The sequence below is a fragment of the Ranitomeya imitator genome, chromosome 1, assembly GCF_032444005.1.
Source record: "Ranitomeya imitator isolate aRanImi1 chromosome 1, aRanImi1.pri, whole genome shotgun sequence".
In the NCBI taxonomy this organism is placed as follows: Eukaryota; Metazoa; Chordata; class Amphibia; order Anura; family Dendrobatidae; genus Ranitomeya; species Ranitomeya imitator.
The window spans coordinates 750,867,918-750,888,823 of NC_091282.1; the positions used below are offsets into that span (position 1 = coordinate 750,867,918).

The window sequence follows — 20,906 nt, forward strand, 5'->3', positions numbered from 1 at the left end:
TCCGATCCTTTTTGCTTTCAATTTTAACCGCATATATTAATGAGAAAAACCCCTTTAAGTCAAAGTACAAGTAAAAACAAGTAACTTTGCACTTTACCTCTTATTAAACACCCTCTCCATTCTGAAGAACAGAGAGAGATTTTGAAATGCTATTGTGTGTTGATGGTTGCCTTGGTTACCAGCCACCGCCACACTCTATAAGTGGCTGGTCTCTTCGGCAAGGACAAGTAAATTAGTAAGCGCTGCTCTGATGCCGCCCAGATCACAGGGCCTGGCAGGGTGAATATTGAGGATCAGCAGAGCCGCTATTCTCAGCTGTCAGTCACCAGGCGTGCACCGCCACAAGCAGGGAGGCAGGGGAGCGATGTTAAAGGGGCTGTCCATTACTCAGTCAGCTCCCCCCAGTAAAACACTGTACTCCCCTCCGGTGCTGTTCCAGTGGTGTGAACTCTGGCTCTCCCAGTTTTAGAAGAGTTTTCGGCCTCTGAATGTAAATTCCAAAGGTTTCCTCTAATTGACAGCAAGCAGAGATCTGGGCAGTGCTGAGTGAAGCATAGTGTATTGGAGGGCAGTACGCCCGCTCGCCCTACACGAGCCTCTTACCTTCCTGGTTATAAAGTCGAATTTGGCTTCACAATGCATACACCGGGGGCACTGGAATAGAAGGAAAACTCAGGTTAATATCCGGTCATGGACCTGAAAAACCACTACAAAAATGATTATTTTACTCAAAAGAAACTGCAACCGGAGTAGCAGTCCGTAGCAACCCATCAGGGCTTTCATTTTACCAGAGCAGCAAGTCACCCATGACAACCAATGAGAGCCGTTTATATTTTGCCAGAGGAGCAGCATCTTACAAGAGCAGTGACCCATAGCAACCAGAGCTCAATTACATTCTGACTTGTTGCTATGGACACAAGTTCCAGACAAGGGAAAACATTTTTTTTTTATATTTTATTATTATTATTTATATAGCACCATTACGATGTGTGCAGAATTATTAGGCAAGTTGTATTTTGATCACATGATACTTTTTATACATGTTGTCCTACTTCAAGCTGTTCAGGCTTGAGAGCCAACTACCAATTAAGTAAATCAGGTGATGTGCATCTCTGTAATGAGGAGGGTGTTGTCTAATGACATCAAAACCCTATAAAAGATGTGCTTAATTATTAGGCAACTTCCTTTCCTTTGGCAAAATGGGTCAGAAGAGAGATTTGACAGGTTCTGAAAAGTCCAAAATTGTGAGAGGTCTTGCAGAGAGATGCAGCGGTCTTGAAATTGCCAAACTTTTGAAGCGTGATCACCGAACAATCAAGCGTTTCATGGCAAATAGCCAACAGGGTCGCAAGAAGCGTGTTGGGCAAAAAAGGCGCAAAATAACTGCCCATGAATTGAGGAAAATCAAGCGTGAAGCTGCCAAGATGCCATTTGCCACCAGTTGTGCCATATTTCAGAGCTGCAACGTTACTGGAGTAACAAAAAGCACAAAGTGTGCGATACTCAGGGACATGGCCAAGGTAAGGAAGGCTGAAAAACGACCACCTTTGAACAAGACACAAGATAAAACGTCAAGATTGGGCCAAGAAATATCTTAAGACTGACTTTTCAAAGGTTTTATGGATTGATGAAATGACAGTGACACTTGATGGGCCAGATGGATGGGCCAGAGGCTGGATCAGTAAAGGGCAGAGAGCTCCACTCCGACTCAGATGCCAGCAAGGTGGAGGTGGGGTACTGGTATGGGCTGGTATCATCAAAGATGAACTTGTGGGACCTTTTCGGGTTGAGGATTGAGTGAAGCTTAACTCCCAGACCTACTGCCAGTTTCTGGAAGACAACTTCTTCAAGCAGTGGTACAGGAAGAAGTCGGTATCGTTCAAGAAAAACATGATTTTCATGCAGGACAATGCTCCATCACTTGCGTCCGACTACTCCACAGCGTGGCTGGCCAGTAAAGGTCTCAAAGAAGAAAAAAATAATGACATGGCCCCCTTGTTCACCTGCTCTGAACCCCATAGAGAACCTGTGGTCCCTCATAAAATGTGAGATCTACAGGGAGGGAAAACAGTCCACCTCTCGGAACAGTGTCTGGGAGGCTGTGGTGGCTGCTGCACGCAATGTTGATCGTAAACAGATCAAGCAACTGACAGAATCTATGGATGGAAGGCTGCCGAGTGTCATCATAAAGAAAGGTGGCTATATTGGTCACTCATTTTTGGGGGTTTTGTTTTTGAATGTCAGAAATGTTTATTTCTAAATTTTGTGCAGTTATATTGGCTTACCTGGTGAAAATAAACAAGTGAGATGGGAATATATTTGTTTTTATTAAGTTGCCTAATAATTCTGCACAGTAATAGTTACCTGCATAAACAGATATCCTCCTAAGATAGCCTAATCTAAAAAAAAAAAAACACCACTCTAAGTTCCAAAAATATTAAGCTTTGAAATTTATGAGTCTTTTGGGTTGATTGAGAACATAGTTGTTGATCAATAATAAAAATAATCCTCTAAAATACAACTTGCCTAATAATTCTGCACACAGTGTATTTACATGGTGCTGTACATGAGAAAGGGGTTACGTACAGGGTTATAGATATCGTTAACAGTAAACAAATGTACAATGACAGACTGGTACAGAGGGGAGAGGACCCTGAGGGGAGACAGGAGGTCGGGGCGGCAGCAGCCCTGGTGGTGGCGACGCGGCAGCAGCCCTGGTGGTGGCGACGCGGCAGCAGCCCTGGTGGTGGCGACGCGGCAGCAGCCCTGGTGGTGGCGACGCGGCAGCAGCCCTGGTGGTGGCGACGCGGCAGCAGCCCTGGTGGTGGCGACGCGGCAGCAGCCCTGGTGGTGGCGACGCGGCAGCAGCCCTGGTGGTGGCGACGCGGCAGCAGCCCTGGTGGTGGCGACGCGGCAGCAGCCCTGGTGGTGGCGACGCGGCAGCAGCCCTGGTGGTGGCGACGCGGCAGCAGCCCTGGTGGTGGCGACGCGGCAGCAGCCCTGGTGGTGGCGACGCGGCAGAATGGTTATTGCAGCCTGTAGGCTTTCCCGAAGAGATGGGTTTTCAGGTTCCATCTGAAGGATCCGAGGGTGGTGGATAATCGGATGTGTTCAGGTGTGGAATTCAAGAGGATGGGGGATATTCGGGAGAAATCTTAGGAGGTGGTTGTGTGAGGAACAAATAAGTGTGGAGCAGAGTAGGAGGTCTTGGGAGGATCGAAGATTATGTGAGGGAAGATATTGGGAGATTAGTTCAGAGATATAAGGATTAACAGGTTGTGGATGGCTTTGTAGATCAGTGTTGGTAGTGTTGTGTACTGGATTTGTTGGGGAATTGGGAGCCAGTGGAGGGATTTGCAGAGGGGAGAAACAGGGGACTAGGAGAGAGGTGGATTAGCCGGGCAGCAGAGTTGAGGACAGACTGGAGTGGTGCAAGAGAGTTAGCGGGGAGGCCATAGAGGAGGGTGTTGCAGTAATTGAGGCGGGAGATGATGAGGGCATGCACAAGAGTTTTAGTAGATTGTGGGCTGAGGAAGGGACGGATTCTGGCAATATTTTTGAGATGGAGGCAACAGGAGGTGGCACCAGTTTGGACGTGCGGTTTGAAGGACAGGGCAGAGTCGAGAGTTAGGCCGGGATCACACACAGCGAGATACGGCAGAGTCTTGCTGGTTAAAACCAAGCTCTGGCACTCCAGAGCGGAGCATGCGGCCGCATAGCAATACATGGAGACGCACGCTCCGGAGTGCCGGTGCCAGAGCTTGTTTTTAACCAGCGAGACTCGGCCGTATTTCGCTGTAGTGTGACTCTGGCCTTACCCTGAGGCAGCGGATTTCAGGTGCAGGAGAGAGTGTGATGCAGTTTCCCATAATAGATAGATCGGGTAGGGAGGATATGCGAGATGGGGGAAAGATGATGAGTTTGGTTTTGTCTACATTGAGTTTTAGGAAGCGAGAGTTGAAGAAGGAGGATACTACTGCAGGATCTGTGACAACAATGTTCTCTTGTGTGCAGGGGGATCTGTGCCAGGATTTGCTCCCTATAAAGGGACTAATGCAGTGTACGGGGCTTCACGTCTGAGAATTGTCCCTATCACCACCCTCATCCCATTGGTGACCATTGCCGCCCATCACCCGTGATGTAAACTTTTTTGGGGAGTATTTCCCCAAGCGAGTACAATACTGAGTGCGGAGAAGTGCAGACGACAGCAGGAATGGAGGCTGGCTGCTCCAAACAGGCCTTGCCTGTCCCCGGGGAGAGGCCAAGGGCAGAATTGTAACCTGCGAGGAGCCAGGAGGGTTACAGGCTACACAATAACATGATTAATAAAAAGTAGAGGGGGTCTTGGGGGGGGGGGGGCGGGGGCAATATTCAGCTTCTTTAAAGAAGCACACACAATAAAAGCAAAGTTCATTACAAATAATATTCTTATTAATAACAATTCTGTCTTCAGGGATTCGTCTGTGACTGGGCTGAAGTGATGCTGGGAATGGGGAAGGGGTGCTTATGGAAAAGTAATCATGCCCAGTTCCCACAAGCCTCACCTTCCTGCAAAGATGAGGGTGATGGTTTAACCCCTTAATGGCTCAATACGCCTTTTAACTGACCTGAGATATAAGAGAATAGCTTCGCCATACAGGTAACAATCCAGCAGCTGTCGGCTGTACACTATAGCTGACAACTTGCTGCATCAGCCACGATCACTGTTTGCACCGTCCAAATCTGTTTAACCCCTTAGAAGTTACTGTCAATAGTGTCTACATCGTATAAATGGTTAACAGAGTGTGTGGGCTTCCTCTTTATCCCAATTGGTACCCTCAAATCATGATTGTGTGGTCCTGATGTTTGCGATGGCATTTCATGGCCATATAGCGGCCTTAGAGTCTGACGGCTGTAGTAACCTGTTCAGAAGTTAGAGGCATTTAGGTGGTAAAAATACACATTTTCATTCCTATCATGTCACTTTGCATTAATTCCTGAAATTACCTGAAAGGTTAATAAACTACCTGACAGCAGTTTTAAATATGTCACGGGGTGCTGTTTTTAAAATCGTATAACTTTGGGGCGTTTCCAATATATAGGACCCCTAAAATCACTTCAAACATGGATAGGTCGCTAAAAAAAAAAAAATATACATTTTGTAAATTTCATTGAAAAAAAAAAATTCACATTTGTGAACCTCCTAAAATGCTAACAAAATAAAAGAACATAAAATAAAAGAACATTTTACAAATGGTGCCGATTTAAAGCCGACTTAAAGGAAATGTTATTTATTAATGTTTTGCTATGGTATGACTATTTAGATTGTAGGGATAGTCATTCAAAGTTTCAAAATTGCAAATTTTGTAACATTTTTCTCAAATTTCTGATATTTTTTATAAATAAATACAAAACATTGACCTAAATTTACCATTATCATAAAGTATAATGTGTCTCGAAAAAAACAATCTCAAAATCACTAGGATTTGTTGAAGTGTTCAAGAGTTATTACCACATAAAGTGACAGTGGTCAGATTTCAAAAATTTGGCTCCGTCACTAGCCCAGCACACTCCTGTCTCACAGCACTAATGGGTGCTTAAAGAAACGGTCCATCGCCACTCAATAGCTCATGCCTGCAGTTGCGACGTCATCAGGACCACTCACTTCCCAATGTGGAAATGATATGGGCAGGACCCTTACCCTTTCCATCAAAATTTTCTACATCACTTCCATTCCATGAGAATAGACCCTTAATTTTGAAACCATCGATTTCACTGCAAATGTGTAGTTTTTACAATCACCACACCTTGTCAGTAATATGGGTGACAGGTGTATTACCCAGACTCATAAAACTCTAGCGGCCGAGGATTATACATGGCCGTTTATGACTCTCAGGCAGTATAAGAACTTTACAGAGCACAGAACAGACCATAAACCCAGACCCAACCCTCCCAAACATGTGTGACACACCACAGCCTGAAAATACACGTCACGCTGGCGACTCCTGGGCAAGCGGGGGTCCGGCCGACAGTCCCTCTATTGTGTGGTAAAGTAAGCCAGCCTGGAAGACGACGAAATGCTCCAGTGACTTCTATTCCTTTCCAAACAAGCCCATGAACCTCCACAATCGTTAGCCTTATCTTCCCACATTCTATGTAAATTGTGGCAAAGGACTTACACACTGGGCGCAGAGAAGGGCCCCCCACACACACACACTGGGCGCAGAGAAGGGCCCCCCACACACACTGGGCGCAGAGAAGGGCCCCCCCACACACACACTGGGCGCAGAGAAGGGCCACACACACACACTGGGCGCAGAGAAGGGCCCCCCCACACACACACTGGGCGCAGAGAAGGGCCCCCCCACACACACACTGGGCGCAGAGAAGGGCCCCCCACACACACACTGGGCGCAGAGAAGGGCCCCCCACACACACACTGGGCGCAGAGAAGGGCCCCCCACACACACACTGGGCGCAGAGAAGGGCCACACACACACACACACACACTGGGCGCAGAGAAGGGCCACACACACACACTGGGCGCAGAGAAGGGCCACACACACACACTGGGCGCAGAGAAGGGCCCCCCCACACACACACTGGGCGCAGAGAAGGGCCCCCCCACACACACACTGGGCGCAGAGAAGGGCCCCCCACACACACACACACTGGGCGCAGAGAAGGGTCCACACACACACACACACACACACACGCGCTGGGAGCAGAGAAGGGCCCACCATATTCAGGAGCTGCGGAGTAAACTCTCCTCCTCTTATATGCAGTGACTTCCGACAGCTGTAATAAATGATCTCTTAGAAGTTTTATTACCCTAATGGGATTCTCTGGTTAATAATTAGGAGGTTGTCCAACTTCACTTTCGTCTCTTTTGCATTTATTAAAATTCTTGCTAAGCTTGAGTCAATTTTTGGTAAAAATCTACACCAATCTTAGGGTATGTGCACACGTCAAGATTTTTTCCTGACAAAATCCTGAGAATTCTGCCAGAAATTCGCGTTTTTTTTCGCCCGGATTTCTCGCGGAATTTGCGCGTTTTTTGCGGATTTTTTGCGTTTTTTTTTTTTTCCTGAATGTCAATTTTGCTATGGAATCCGCAAAAAGAATGAGCATGTCCGTTCTTTTTGCGGAATGCGTTTTTTTTGCGGAAAAAAACGCTAACATGCACAAAAAAATGCGGAATGCATTCTAAAAGATAGGATGCATAATGTTAGCGTTTTTTTAGCGGATTTATAGCATTTTTATAGCGAAATTCCGCAAAAAAAACGCTAAAAATCCGGACGTGTGCACATACCCTTAAGGTTACCAGTCGGCCAGAAATCTGTTGAATCTAAACTTTTTGGGTGGCTCAAGAAAACATTACTTCATACTCTCAGGGATTTTCACTCGAAGGACAAGCAATTTCCTTGTAAGAGGTATGGCCCTCATTGGGTGGTGCACATATAGACGCTGGACCTATGGGACCTGATGGAGGAGGCCACCATTTTCATAGTAGCTCTGTATGAAAGGCATGTTGAAGTCCATTTAGGTTCCATATGCTTGTAGTGGTGAGATATAATGGCTCCATATTCCTGAGCCATGATGGAGAGAAAACTATGGCCTCAAGGTGAGGCTTTTGGAGGCCTGACACCATGATAAAGATAATAGGTCATCGTAGGTACAGACGTACACAGCACAACTTGTCAACGTCAACACCAGGAAACGCTCTGCAGAAACCCAGCAATAAATCAGCCACAATTACACTGCCATGTGTGCCCTGCTCTCCACCTGCTTTACAAGCCAAATAACCCGGTGAAAGGCAAGAGAGCTGGTGATGAAGGGCTCTGTGTATTCACTGAGGGGCTGCCTAGCCAAGGAGGCTGTGCTGTGACTAGTAGGGGAAGATCACTAGAAGAGGGGTGACAATTTAGAAAAATTGTAACGGTCTTTCCAGAACTTCAACATTCAGGACCTATCAATAGGATGGGTCTTCCTATCAGCCAGGTCACATACTGCATACGGACATCAATAGATGCAGCAACGATCCAGAGCCAGGTCGTCTGTGCTCAGTTGGTGGATTATTTTCGCTGTCCAACTCCTGAGGGTTATATAGACATAGATTTCCCAAAAAAAAGTCTGATGTAAAGTTTCAGAGAAAATATTTGGGAATGTGTTTACTAGAAAGTCCTAACAACTCCTTGGTACATGACCATCTTCATGAGACAATAGGTTTAAGCGCCAGCAATGCCTCACACAGACATTCGGGGGTGAGCCGTGCCAATGACGTCACATATCTGAGGTAACCAAACAACCCCTTTAAACAACATCTAGACAAAGCCCATAATGGGTTGAATGAGTAAGGAACTGCCAAAACAGACAACTTCCCAACCAACATTTTGGGAGCTTGTATGCAGTGATGGGCATCCAGCTGGAAAGGACACAAAGGGTAATGTTGTCAGAAAGAGCAGAGGTATCTGCAGCTGACACTTGGACAAGACCACGTGCACAGGTCACATTGGAAGAAACGTCAAGTTATTCAGAAACCAGGGGTCAAGCAGACCACCGATGCACCAGGGATTTTTTTTGTGTCCTACTGGTCCTTTCTTGGGAAAGTTTTGGCAAGTACAAATCACTACTGATATACCAGGAGCGCCCCACAAGCCCTGGGCTGCATAAGGACAAGCCCCCCCCCCCCCACCAACAACTGTTCCCACAAAGACAAGCCCCCCCTCCCCAACAACTGTTCCCACAAAGACAAGCCCCCCCACCCCAACAACTGTTCCCACAAAGACAAGCCCCCCCCACCCCAACAACTGTTCCCACAAAGACAAGCCCCCCCACCCCAACAACTGTTCCCACAAAGACAAGCCCCCCCCACCCCAACAACTGTTCCCACAAAGACAAGCCCCCCCCACCCCAACAACTGTTCACACAAAGACAAGCCCCCCCGCCCCAACAACTGTTCCCACAAAGACAAGCCCCCCCCCACCCCAACAACTGTTCCCACAAAGACAAGCCCCCCCCCACCCCAACAACTGTTCCCACAAAGACAAGCCCCCCCCACCCCAACAACTGTTCCCACAAAGACAAGCCCCCCCCACCCCAACAACTGTTCCCACAAAGACAAGCCCCCCACCCCAACAACTGTTCCCACAAAGACAAGCCCCCCCACCAACAACTGTTCCCACAAAGCCAAGCCCCCCCCACCAACAACTGTTCCCACAAAGACAAGCCCCCCCACCAACAACTGTTCCCACAAGGACAAGCGCCCCAACAACTGTTCCCACAAGGACAAGCGCCCCCCCAACTGTTCCCACAAAGCCAAGCCCCCCCCCCACCAACAACTGTTCCCACAAAGCCAAGCCCCCCCCCACCAACAACTGTTCCCACAAAGCCAAGCCCCCCCCCACCAACAACTGTTCCCACAAAGACAAGCCCCCCCCCCCACCAACAACTGTTCCCACAAAGACAAGCCCCCCCCACCAACAACTGTTCCCACAAGGACAAGCGCCCCCCCCCCAACTGTTCCCACAAGGAAAAGCTCACCAGACCATGTACAGCGGCCCCACAAGGATAAGCCCCCACAGCTGCGAGCTACATCCCCACAAGCCCCCAGGCTGTACAAGGATAAGGCCCCCGGCTGTGAGCGGCAGCCCCACAAGATGTACAAGGACAAGGCCCCCAGCTGTAAAAGGACATGCCCCACAGACAGTGCACGGCAGCCCCACAAGCCCCTTTGTATATACAGTTCAGACCAAAAGTTTGGACACACCTTCTCATTTAGGGTATGTGCACACGTCCGGAATGCATGCAGAATTTTTTTGAGATAAACCTGAGGTTTTCCGCAGGAATTCTGCATGCGTTTTTTCACGGATTTTATGTTTTTTTTTTCCTGGACACTACAAATGCCATAATATAATGGGAAATCCACATAAATTCCGCACAAATAATGAACATGATGATTAATTTTTCCGCAATGCGTTTTTTTTGCGGAAAAAAACACATCATGTGCACAAAAAATGCGGAATGCATTCTAAACGATAGGATGCATATGTATGCGTTTTTATCGTGAAAAAACGCGAAAATTCCTGAACATGTGCACATACCCTAAAAGTTTTTTCTGTATTTTCATGACTATGAGAATTGTAAATTCACACTGAAGGCATCAAAACTATGAATTAACACATGTGGAATTATATACTTAACAAAAGAGTGTGAAACAACTGAAATCATGTCATATTCTAGGTTCTTCAAAGTAGTCACCTTTTGCTTTGATGACTGCATTGCACACTCTTGACATTCTCTTGATGAGCTTCAAGAGGTAGTCACCGGGAATGGTTTTCACTTCACAGGTGTGCCCTGTCAGGTTTAATAAGTGGGATTTCTTGCCTTATAAATGGGGTTGGGACCATCAGTTGTGTTGAGCAGAAGTCTGGTGGATACACAGCTGATAGTCCTACTGAATAGACTGTTAGAATTTGTATTATGGCAAGAAAAAAGCAGCAAGTAAAGAAAAACGAGTGGCCATCATTACTTTAAGAAATGAAGGTCTGTCAGTCTGAAAAATTGGGAAAACTTTGAAAGTGTCCCCAAGTGCAGTGGCAAAAACCATCAAGTGCTACAAAGAAACTGGCTCACATGAGGACCGCCCCAAGAAAGGAAGACCAAGAGTCACCTCTGCTTCTGAGGAAAAGTTTATCCAAGTCACCAGCCTCAGAAATCGCAGGTTAACAGCAGCTCAGATTAGAGACCAGGTCAATGCCACACAGAGTTCTAGCAGCAAACACATCTCTACAACAACTGTTAAGAGGAGACTTTGTGTAGCAGGCCTTCATGGTAAAACAGCTGCTAGGAAACCACTGCTAAGGACAGGCAACAAGCAGAAGAGACTTGTTTGGGCTAAAGAACACAAGGAATGGACATTAGACCAGTGGAAATCTGTGCTTTGGTCTGATGAGTCCAAATTTGAGATCTTTGGTTCCAACCACCGTGTCTTTGTGAGACGCAGAAAAGGTGAACGGATGGACTCTACATGCCTGGTTCCCGCCGTGAAGCATGGAGGAGGTGTGATGGTGTGGGGGTGCTTTTCTGGTGACACTGTTGGGGATTTATTCAAAATTGAAGGCATACTGAACCAGCATGGCTACCACAGCATCTTGCAGCAGCATGCTATTCCATCCGGTTTGCGTTTAGTTGGACCATCCACCTCCAGGCTGTGTAAGGGCTATTTGATTAAGAAGGAGAGTGATGGGGTGCTACACCAGATGACCTGGCCTCCACAGTCACCAGACCTGAACCCAATTGAGATGGTATGGGGTGAGCTGGACCGCAGAGTGAAGGCAAAAGGGCCAACAAGTGCTAAGCATCTCTGGGAACTCCTTCAAGATTGTTAGAAGACCATTCCCAGTGACTACCTCTTGAAGATTGTCAAGAGAATGCCAAGAGTGTGCAAAGCAGTCGTCAAAGCAAAAGATGGCTACTTTGAAGAACCTAGAATATAAGACATATTTTCAGTTATTTCACATTTTTTTGTTAAGTATATAATTCCATGTGTTAATTCATAGTTTTGAGGCCTTCAGTGTGACTGTACAATTTTCATAGTCATGAAAATACAGAAAAATCTTTAAATGAGGTGTCCAAACTTTTGGTCTGTACTGTACAGGGTCAAGCCCCCGCAGGGCTGAGTGCAGCAGCCCCACAAGCCCTTCCCCCGACTGTACGCAGTGACCCCACAAACCCCCCGATGTACAAGGACAAGCCCCCCAGGACCATACACGACCCCTCAAACTCCCCTTTCCCCAGGCATGCGCAGCAACCCCTCAAATCCTACCCCGGTGACCCCACAAGCCCCCTTCCACCCAGAGCCGTAGGCGGCGGCCCCACAGGGTAGTACAGTGTGTAATACATTCATGCAAGACTGTGGTACTACAAGCCCCAGCATGCCTCGACAACCACTTCCAGTGCATTCTGTGGCCTGTCGCTCCACCGCATAGCTTGCACTGTGAGGAGCGCCCCAAGCCCCGCGCTACATGACAGCAGTGACCGAGCCGTGTGGCCTCTGACAGCCGCGCTCGCACCCAATGCACTGGAAACGACCGCAGTCACCTCTTTATCCGGTATCCACTGTGGTTCCTCCAGGCAGAAAGGACTGCCGAGCGCCCGGTTCTCGGGGAGCATGCGGAGCCCGCTGGGGGAGCGGACCAGCTTCTTCCCATCTCGGTCGGTGGACATCTTTACTCCCTGACACCACCGGAGCCCCGCAGCCAATCGGTTCCCAGTTCCTCCATGACTGACAAATCTCAGGCGACCAATGAGAGCAGTACAGACACTTCTACGTGCTCTCTCATTGGCTGTAAAACAGGCTTGCAAGACATTAACTCTTTACCATACCTTAAGCGGTGGACCAAACTCTGTCTATTCATAAACGTATATTGGCTGACCGGCATTAAATTGGTTAACTAAAAGGACCAATCACAGGATTTCAGTTGACAACCTATTGAGACCAATTGGATACAAGGTAATGTATCACGTGAGATTGGTTGACAGAAAAAAAATAATAATTGCAGCCAATGCGATAGCGAATACTGTGGGGTGCGGTTTAATCACGTGACGAGCCATTGTTCTGTGATTGGAGAGATAACTTTGTTTGTCTGTTCCGCCATTGGTGGGCAAGTCCCGCCATTTGCCCAAGCGGCGTCCTCCCTTTGCTTGGTAAGGTATGGTACATTCTGATGTTCGTGAGTAGGACAGGGGCCTTATCAACCAATGAAATCACTTCTTTTAACTTTGTAAACTGCACTGAGAAATGAAATCTGGATCCTGATTGGATCATGCGATTTGTTTTTGTTATGTGATTGGTCCTTGTTCATCACAACTTCCTTTTGTTTGTTTTTCTTTTTGTGTTGTAATATTTTTAACCCCTTAGTGACAGAGCCAATTTGGTACTTAATGACCAAGCCGATTTTTGCAATTCTGACCACTGTCACTTTATGAAGTTATAACTCTGGAACGCTTCAACGGATCCCGCTGATTCTGAGATTGTTTTTTCGTGACACATTGTACTTCATGTTAGTGGTAACATTTCTTCGATATTACTTGCGATTATTTATTAAAAAAACGGAAATATGGCAAAAATTTTGAAAATTTAGCAATTTTCAAAATTTGAATTTTTATTCCCTTACATCAAAGAGCTATGTCCAGGGCTGCCACTAGAAATTTCGGGGCCCCATACTGGCAAAATTTTCGGGGCCCCCTTGAAACTCCGCCCAGGCTCCACCCCAGCCCCGCCTCCAGGCTCCACCCCACGAACTGTCCACAGTCCCACCGCTCTCTCTTGGAAAATCTCCACTTCTCACCTATCACACATTGACAGTTCCCATCACCAGATCACACATATAGCAGGCAGCTTTTGTTTTGGCCAAAAGATTTTTTAAGCCGCCACCACAACAAGGTAGACACTTTTGGCCGGGCCCTACTCTGCTGTAACCTAGTAAATATTTGTTAAAATATGCAATACAATTTAGGTATATTTTTATTTATTTTTCAATTTTTAAAATGACCTATAATACTACATACAAGGAACAAATACCACAACACTATGACCAGATGACATATTACCACCACAGTGATCGAATAATATAAAATACAAGGAACAAATACCGCTACACCATGACCAGACCACATATTACCTCCACATCATGACCAGACCATATATTACCAACAATGACTGAATACTACAATACTGATCAGTAATACAAAAAAAAACCACAATACTATCACCATCAGTGCCATTATGCACAGGAGATCTGTAATTAGTAAGCAGTGTCTGTGTACAGGTAATACAGTGATCACTGGTGACATTACACACAGGAGCTCTGTATATAATGTATAGATAATACAGTGATCACTGGTGACATTGTACACAGGACCTCTGTATATAGTATACAGTGTATAGTGTAAGTGTATAGGTAACACTGACTCACCAGTGACGTCTCTAGGTGAAGTCCTTCATCTTTCATCCAGCACAGACCGCCATCACTTTATCCAGCCAGGACTCGTCTCTGCAGGAAATAAAACAGTTATCTCGAGTTCCGCTTGTAGAACACATTACTTAATTTTCCCAACTTCTACATTACACCACATGAAGAAGGCAACATAGTATCACTCTACACAGTAACAGGACCGCCCCCCCCCCCCCCATTTAAAACAGTATACTCAAAAAATAAAATAAATACATCACTGCAATAATAATATCCCTTAATTAGCCCCTATGGTAATATTCGCCATCCTGGCCACCGTGTGTCTCATTTCAGGCTCCAGCCATATGTTCTCTCATCCTGCCCTCATGAGTATCCATTCTACCCCATATGATCTCCCCATCCTGCCCCATCTGTCTCCATCGTATCCATCCTGCCCCATCTGTTTCCAATCCTGCACCATCTCTGTCCAGCACTCTGCCCCATCTCTGTCCAGCACTCTGCCCCATCTCTGTCCAGCACTCTGCCCCATCTCTGTCCAGCACTCTGCCCCATCTCTGTCCAGCACTCTGCCCCATCTCTGTCCAGCACTCTGCCCAGCACTCTGCCCCATCTCTGTCCAGCACTCTGCCCCATCTCTGTCCAGCACTCTGCCCCATCTCTGTCCAGCACTCTGCCCCATCTCTGTCCAGCACTCTGCCCCATCTCTGTCCAGCACTCTGCCCCATCTCTGTCCAGCACTCTGCCCCATCTCTGTCCAGCACTCTGCCCCGTGTCCAGCTTTCTGCCCCCCATGTGTCCAGCTTTCTGCCCCCCATGTGTCCAGCTTTCTGCCCCCCCCCCCGAGTCCAGCTTTCTGCCCCGCCCCCCCCTGTCCAGCTTTCTGCCCCCCCCGTGTCCAGCTTTCTGCCCCCCCCTGTGTCCAGCTTTCTGCCCCCCCCCGTGTCCAGCTTTCTGCCCCCCCCGTGTCCAGCTTTCTGCCCCCCCCCGTGTCCAGCTTTCTGCCCCCCCGTGTCCAGCTTTCTGCCCCCCCCCCGTGTCCAGCTTTACTGCCCCCTCTGTGTCCAGCTTTACTGCCCCCTGTGTCCAGATTTACTGCCCCCTCTGTGTCCAGATTTACTGCCCCCTCTGTGTCCAGATTTACTGCCCCCTCTGTGTCCAGATTTACTGCCCTCTCTGTGTCCAGATTTACTGCCCCCTCTGTGTCCAGATTTACTGCCCCCTCTGTGTCCAGATTTACTGCCCCCTCTGTGTCCAGATTTACTGCCCCCTCTGTGTCCAGATTTACTGCCCCCTCTGTGTCCAGATTTACTGCCCCCTCTGTGTCCAGATTTACTGCCCCCTCTGTGTCCAGATTTACTGCCCCCTCTGTGTCCAGCTTTACTGCCCCCTCTGTGTCCAGCTTTACTGCCCCCTGTGTCCAGCTTTACTGCCCCCTCTGTGTCCAGCCTTCTGCCCCCCCTGTGTCCAGCTTTACTGCACCCCTGTGTCCAGCCTTCTGCCCCCCGTGTCCAGCCTTCTGCCCCCCCGTGTCCAGCTTTACTGCCCTTCTGTGTCCAGCGGCCTTCTGCCCCCCCCCCCCCCCCCGTGTCCAGCTTTACTGCCCCCGTGTCCAGCGGCCTTCTGCCCCCTCTGTGTCCAGTGGCCTTCTGCCCCCCTGTGTCCAGCTGCCTTCTGCCCCCTCTGTGTCCAGCTGCCTTCTGCCCCCCTGTGTCCAGCTGCCTTCTGCCCCCTCTGTGTCCAGCTGCCTTCTGCCCCCCTGTGTCCAGCTTTACTGCCCCCCTGTGTCCAGCTGCCTTCTGCCCCCGTGTCCAGCTGCCTTCTGCCCCCTCTGTGTCCAGCTGCCTTCTGCCCCATCTGTGTCCAGCTGCCTTCTGCCCCCCTGTGTCCAGCTGCCTTCTGCCCCCTCTGTGTCCAGCTGCCTTCTGCCCCCCTGTGTCCAGCTGCCTTCTGCCCCCTCTGTGTCCAGCTGCCTTCTGCCCCCCTGTGTCCAGCTGCCTTCTGCCCCCGTGTCCAGCTGCCTTCTGCCCCCGTGTCCAGCTGCCTTCTGCCCCCGTGTCCAGCTGCCTTCTGCCCCCTCTGTGTCCAGCTGCCTTCTGCCCCCCTGTGTCCAGCTGCCTTCTGCCCCCTCTGTGTCCAGCTTTACTGCCCCCCTGTGTCCAGCTGCCTTCTGCCCCCTCTGTGTCCAGCTGCCTTCTGCCCCCCTGTGTCCAGCTGCCTTCTGCCCCCCTGTGTCCAGCTGCCTTCTGCCCCCCTGTGTCCAGCTGCCTTCTGCCCCCCTGTGTCCAGCTGCCTTCTGCCCCCCCTGTGTCCAGCTGCCTTCTGCCCCCCTGTGTCCAGCTGCCTTCTGCCCCCTCTGTGTCCAGCTGCCTTCTGCCCCCCTGTGTCCAGCTTTACTGCCCCCCTGTGTCCAGCTGCCTTCTGCCCCCGTGTCCAGCTGCCTTCTGCCCCCTCTGTGTCCAGCTGCCTTCTGCCCCCCTGTGTCCAGCTGCCTTCTGCCCCCTCTGTGTCCAGCGGCCTTCTGCCCCCCTGTGTCCAGCTGCCTTCTGCCCCCCTGTGTCCAGCGGCCTTCTGCCCCCCTGTGTCCAGCGGCCTTCTGCCCCCTCTGTGTCCAGCTGCCTTCTGCCCCCCTGTGTCCAGCTGCCTTCTGCCCCCCTGTGTCCAGCGGCCTTCTGCCCCCTCTGTGTCCAGCTGCCTTCTGCCCCCCTGTGTCCAGCTGCCTTCTGCCCCCCTGTGTCCAGCGGCCTTCTGCCCCCTCTGTGTCCAGCGGCCTTCTGCCCCCCTGTGTCCAGCTGCCTTCTGCCCCCCTGTGTCCAGCGGCCTTCTGCCCCCCTGTGTCCAGCGGCCTTCTGCCCCCTCTGTGTCCAGCGGCCTTCTGCCCCCTCTGTGTCCAGCCTTCTGCCCAAACCCCCCCCCCCCCCGATCGCCGCTCTCCGCTCTTAATAGAAAAAAAAAAAAGTTCTACTTACCTGCCGCGCTCCTCTCTCCACGCAGCTGCACTGTGCACTCGCCGGCGACTGACAATGACGTCAGACGCCGGCGACCTGCACGCTGCGGCTGGCGGCTGTTAACTATTGACGTGCGGGCGCGGGCCCGCATGTCAATAGCGTACAGCTGCAGCGCCGGCCGCCGCTAAGGGCCCGGTTCAGCCTGCGGCTGCCGGTAGGGGCCCGGTGAGCAGGTAAGAGGGGGCCCGATGCGGGCCCCCTCTGCTCACCGGGCCCCTTACGCCAGTCAGGGCTGCCACTAGAAATTTCGGGGCCCCATACTGGCAAAATTTTCGGGGCCCCCTTGAAACTCCGCCCAGGCTCCACCCCAGCCCCGCCTCCAGGCTCCACCCCACGAACTGTCCACAGTCCCACCACTCTCTCTTGGAATATCTCCACTTCTCACCTATCACACATTGACAGTTCCCATCACCAGATCACACATATAGCCGGCAGCTTTTGTTTTGGCCAAAAGATTTTTTAAGCCGCCACCACAACAAGGTAGACACTTTTGGCCGGGCCCTACTCTACTGTAACCTACTAAATATTTGTTAAAATATGCAATACAATTTAGGTATATTTTTATTTATTTTTCAATTTTTAAAATGACCTATAATACTACATACAAGGAACAAATACCACAACACTATGACCAGATGACATATTACCACCACAGTGATCGAATAATATAAAATACAAGGAACAAATACCGCTACACCATGACCAGACCACATATTACCTCCACATCATGACCAGACCATATATTACCAACAATGACTGAATACTACAATACTGATCAGTAATACAAAAAAAAACCCACAATACTATCACCATCAGTGCCATTATGCACAGGAGATCTGTAATTAGTAAGCAGTGTCTGTGTACAGGTAATACAGTGATCACTGGTGACATTACACACAGGAGCTCTGTATATAATGTATAGATAATACAGTGATCACTGGTGACATTGTACACAGGACCTCTGTATATAGTATACAGTGTATAGTGTAAGTGTATAGGTAACACTGACTCACCAGTGACGTCTCTAGGTGAAGTCCTTCATCTTTCATCCAGCACAGACCGCCATCACTTTATCCAGCCAGGACTCGTCTCTGCAGGAAATAAAACAGTTATCTCGAGTTCCGCTTGTAGAACACATTACTTAATTTTCCCAACTTCTACATTACACCACATGAAGAAGGCAACATAGTATCACTCTACACAGTAACAGGACCGCCCCCCCCATTTAAAACAGTATACTCAAAAAATAAAATAAATACATCACTGCAATAATAATATCCCTTAATTAGCCCCTATGGTAATATTCGCCATCCTGGCCACCGTGTGTCTCATTTCAGGCTCCAGCCATATGTTCTCTCATCCTGCCCTCATGAGTATCCATTCTACCCCATATGATCTCCCCATCCTGCCCCATCTGTCTCCATCGTATCCATCCTGCCCCATCTGTTTCCAATCCTGCACCATCTCTGTCCAGCACTCTGCCCCATCTCTGTCCAGCACTCTGCCCCATCTCTGTCCAGCACTCTGCCCCATCTCTGTCCAGCACTCTGCCCCATCTCTGTCCAGCACTCTGCCCAGCACTCTGCCCCATCTCTGTCCAGCACTCTGCCCCATCTCTGTCCAGCACTCTGCCCCATCTCTGTCCAGCACTCTGCCCCATCTCTGTCCAGCACTCTGCCCCATCTCTGTCCAGCACTCTGCCCCATCTCTGTCCAGCACTCTGCCCCATCTCTGTCCAGCACTCTGCCCCGTGTCCAGCTTTCTGCCCCCCATGTGTCCAGCTTTCTGCCCCCCATGTGTCCAGCTTTCTGCCCCCCATGTGTCCAGCTTTCTGCCCCCCCCCCCCCCGAGTCCAGCTTTCTGCCCCGCCCCCCCTGTCCAGCTTTCTGCCCCCCCCCCGTGTCCAGCTTTCTGCCCCCCCCTGTGTCCAGCTTTCTGCCCCCCCCTGTGTCCAGCTTTCTGCCCCCCCCGTGTCCAGCTTTCTGCCCCCCCCCGTGTCCAGCTTTCTGCCCCCCCGTGTCCAGCTTTCTGCCCCCCCCCGTGTCCAGCTTTACTGCCCCCTCTGTGTCCAGCTTTACTGCCCCCTGTGTCCAGATTTACTGCCCCCTCTGTGTCCAGATTTACTGCCCCCTCTGTGTCCAGATTTACTGCCCCCTCTGTGTCCAGATTTACTGCCCCCTCTGTGTCCAGATTTACTGCCCCCTCTGTGTCCAGATTTACTGCCCCCTCTGTGTCCAGATTTACTGCCCCCTCTGTGTCCAGATTTACTGCCCCCTCTGTGTCCAGATTTACTGCCCCCTCTGTGTCCAGATTTACTGCCCCCTCTGTGTCCAGATTTACTGCCCCCTCTGTGTCCAGATTTACTGCCCCCTCTGTGTCCAGATTTACTGCCCCCTCTGTGTCCAGATTTACTGCCCCCTCTGTGTCCAGCTTTACTGCCTCCTCTGTGTCCAGCTTTACTGCCCCCTGTGTCCAGCTTTACTGCCCCCTCTGTGTCCAGCCTTCTGCCCCCCCTGTGTCCAGCTTTACTGCCCCCCTGTGTCCAGCCTTCTGCCCCCCGTGTCCAGCCTTCTGCCCCCCGTGTCCAGCTTTACTGCCCTTCTGTGTCCAGCGGCCTTCTGCCCCCCCCCCCCCCCCCGTGTCCAGCTTTACTGCCCCCGTGTCCAGCGGCCTTCTGCCCCCTCTGTGTCCAGCGGCCTTCTGCCCCCCTGTGTCCAGCTGCCTTCTGCCCCCCTGTGTCCAGCTGCCTTCTGCCCCCTCTGTGTCCAGCTGCCTTCTGCCCCCCTGTGTCCAGCTTTACTGCCCCCCTGTGTCCAGCTGCCTTCTGCCCCCGTGTCCAGCTGCCTTCTGCCCCCTCTGTGTCCAGCTGCCTTCTGCCCCATCTGTGTCCAGCTGCCTTCTGCCCCCCTGTGTCCAGCTGCCTTCTGCCCCCTCTGTGTCCAGCTGCCTTCTGCCCCCCTGTGTCCAGCTGCCTTCTGCCCCCTCTGTGTCCAGCTGCCTTCTGCCCCCCTGTGTCCAGCTTTACTGCCCCCCTGTGTACAGCTGCCTTCTGCCCCCGTGTCCAGCTGCCTTCTGCCCCCGTGTCCAGCTGCCTTCTGCCCCCTCTGTGTCCAGCTGCCTTCTGCCCCCCTGTGTCCAGCTGCCTTCTGCCCCCTCTGTGTCCAGCTTTACTGCCCCCCTGTGTCCAGCTGCCTTCTGCCCCCTCTGTGTCCAGCTGCCTTCTGCCCCCCTGTGTCCAGCTGCCTTCTGCCCCCCTGTGTCCAGCTGCCTTCTGCCCCCCTGTGTCCAGCTGCCTTCTGCCCCCCTGTGTCCAGCTGCCTTCTGCCCCCTCTGTGTCCAGCTGCCTTCTGCCCCCCTGTGTCCAGCTGCCTTCTGCCCCCTCTGTGTCCAGCTGCCTTCTGCCCCCCTGTGTCCAGCTTTACTGCCCCCCTGTGTCCAGCTGCCTTCTGCCCCCGTGTCCAGCTGCCTTCTGCCCCCTCTGTGTCCAGCTGCCTTCTGCCCCCCTGTGTCCAGCTGCCTTCTGCCCCCCTGTGTCCAGCGGCCTTCTGCCCCCTCTGTGTCCAGCGGCCTTCTGCCCCCCTGTGTCCAGCTGCCTTCTGCCCCCCTGTGTCCAGCGGCCTTCTGCCCCCCTGTGTCCAGCGGCCTTCTGCCCCCTCTGTGTCCAGCTGCCTTCTGCCCCCCTGTGTCCAGCTGCCTTCTGCCCCCCTGTGTCCAGCGGCCTTCTGCCCCCTCTGTGTCCAGCTGCCTTCTGCCCCCCTGTGTCCAGCTGCCTTCTGCCCCCCTGTGTCCAGCAGCCTTCTGCCCCCTCTGTGTCCAGCGGCCTTCTGCCCCCCTGTGTCCAGCTGCCTTCTGCCCCCTCTGTGTCCAGCTGCCTTCTGCCCCCCTGTGTCCAGCTTTACTGCCCCCCTGTGTCCAGCTGCCTTCTGCCCCCGTGTCCAGCTGCCTT

At 51.0% G+C, this 20,906-nt stretch overlaps 2 protein-coding genes across 4 annotated transcripts in view; one reads left to right on the forward strand and one right to left on the reverse strand.

Annotated features, from left to right (window-relative positions):
- ZFYVE21 (zinc finger FYVE-type containing 21) overlaps positions 1–12,271 on the reverse strand; it is a 41,776-nt gene extending 29,505 nt beyond the window's left edge. For both annotated transcript variants that reach the window (XM_069734484.1, XM_069734493.1), the window contains exons 1-2: positions 12,082–12,271; positions 604–654 (exon numbers count right to left, since the gene is read on the reverse strand). In XM_069734484.1, coding sequence (XP_069590585.1) covers positions 604–654; positions 12,082–12,207 — 177 coding nt within the window. In that variant the 5' untranslated portion in view covers positions 12,208–12,271. The remainder of the gene's footprint in view (positions 1–603; positions 655–12,081) is intronic.
- A 363-nt stretch (positions 12,272–12,634) lies between these two features.
- Positions 12,635–20,906, forward strand: part of XRCC3 (X-ray repair cross complementing 3) — a 51,588-nt gene continuing 43,316 nt past the window's right edge. The window contains exon 1 of one of the 2 annotated variants that reach the window (XM_069734507.1): positions 12,635–12,692. The gene's annotated coding sequence lies outside the window, so the exon portion shown is untranslated. The remainder of the gene's footprint in view (positions 12,693–20,906) is intronic. The other variant, XM_069734516.1, reaches the window with a different exon arrangement.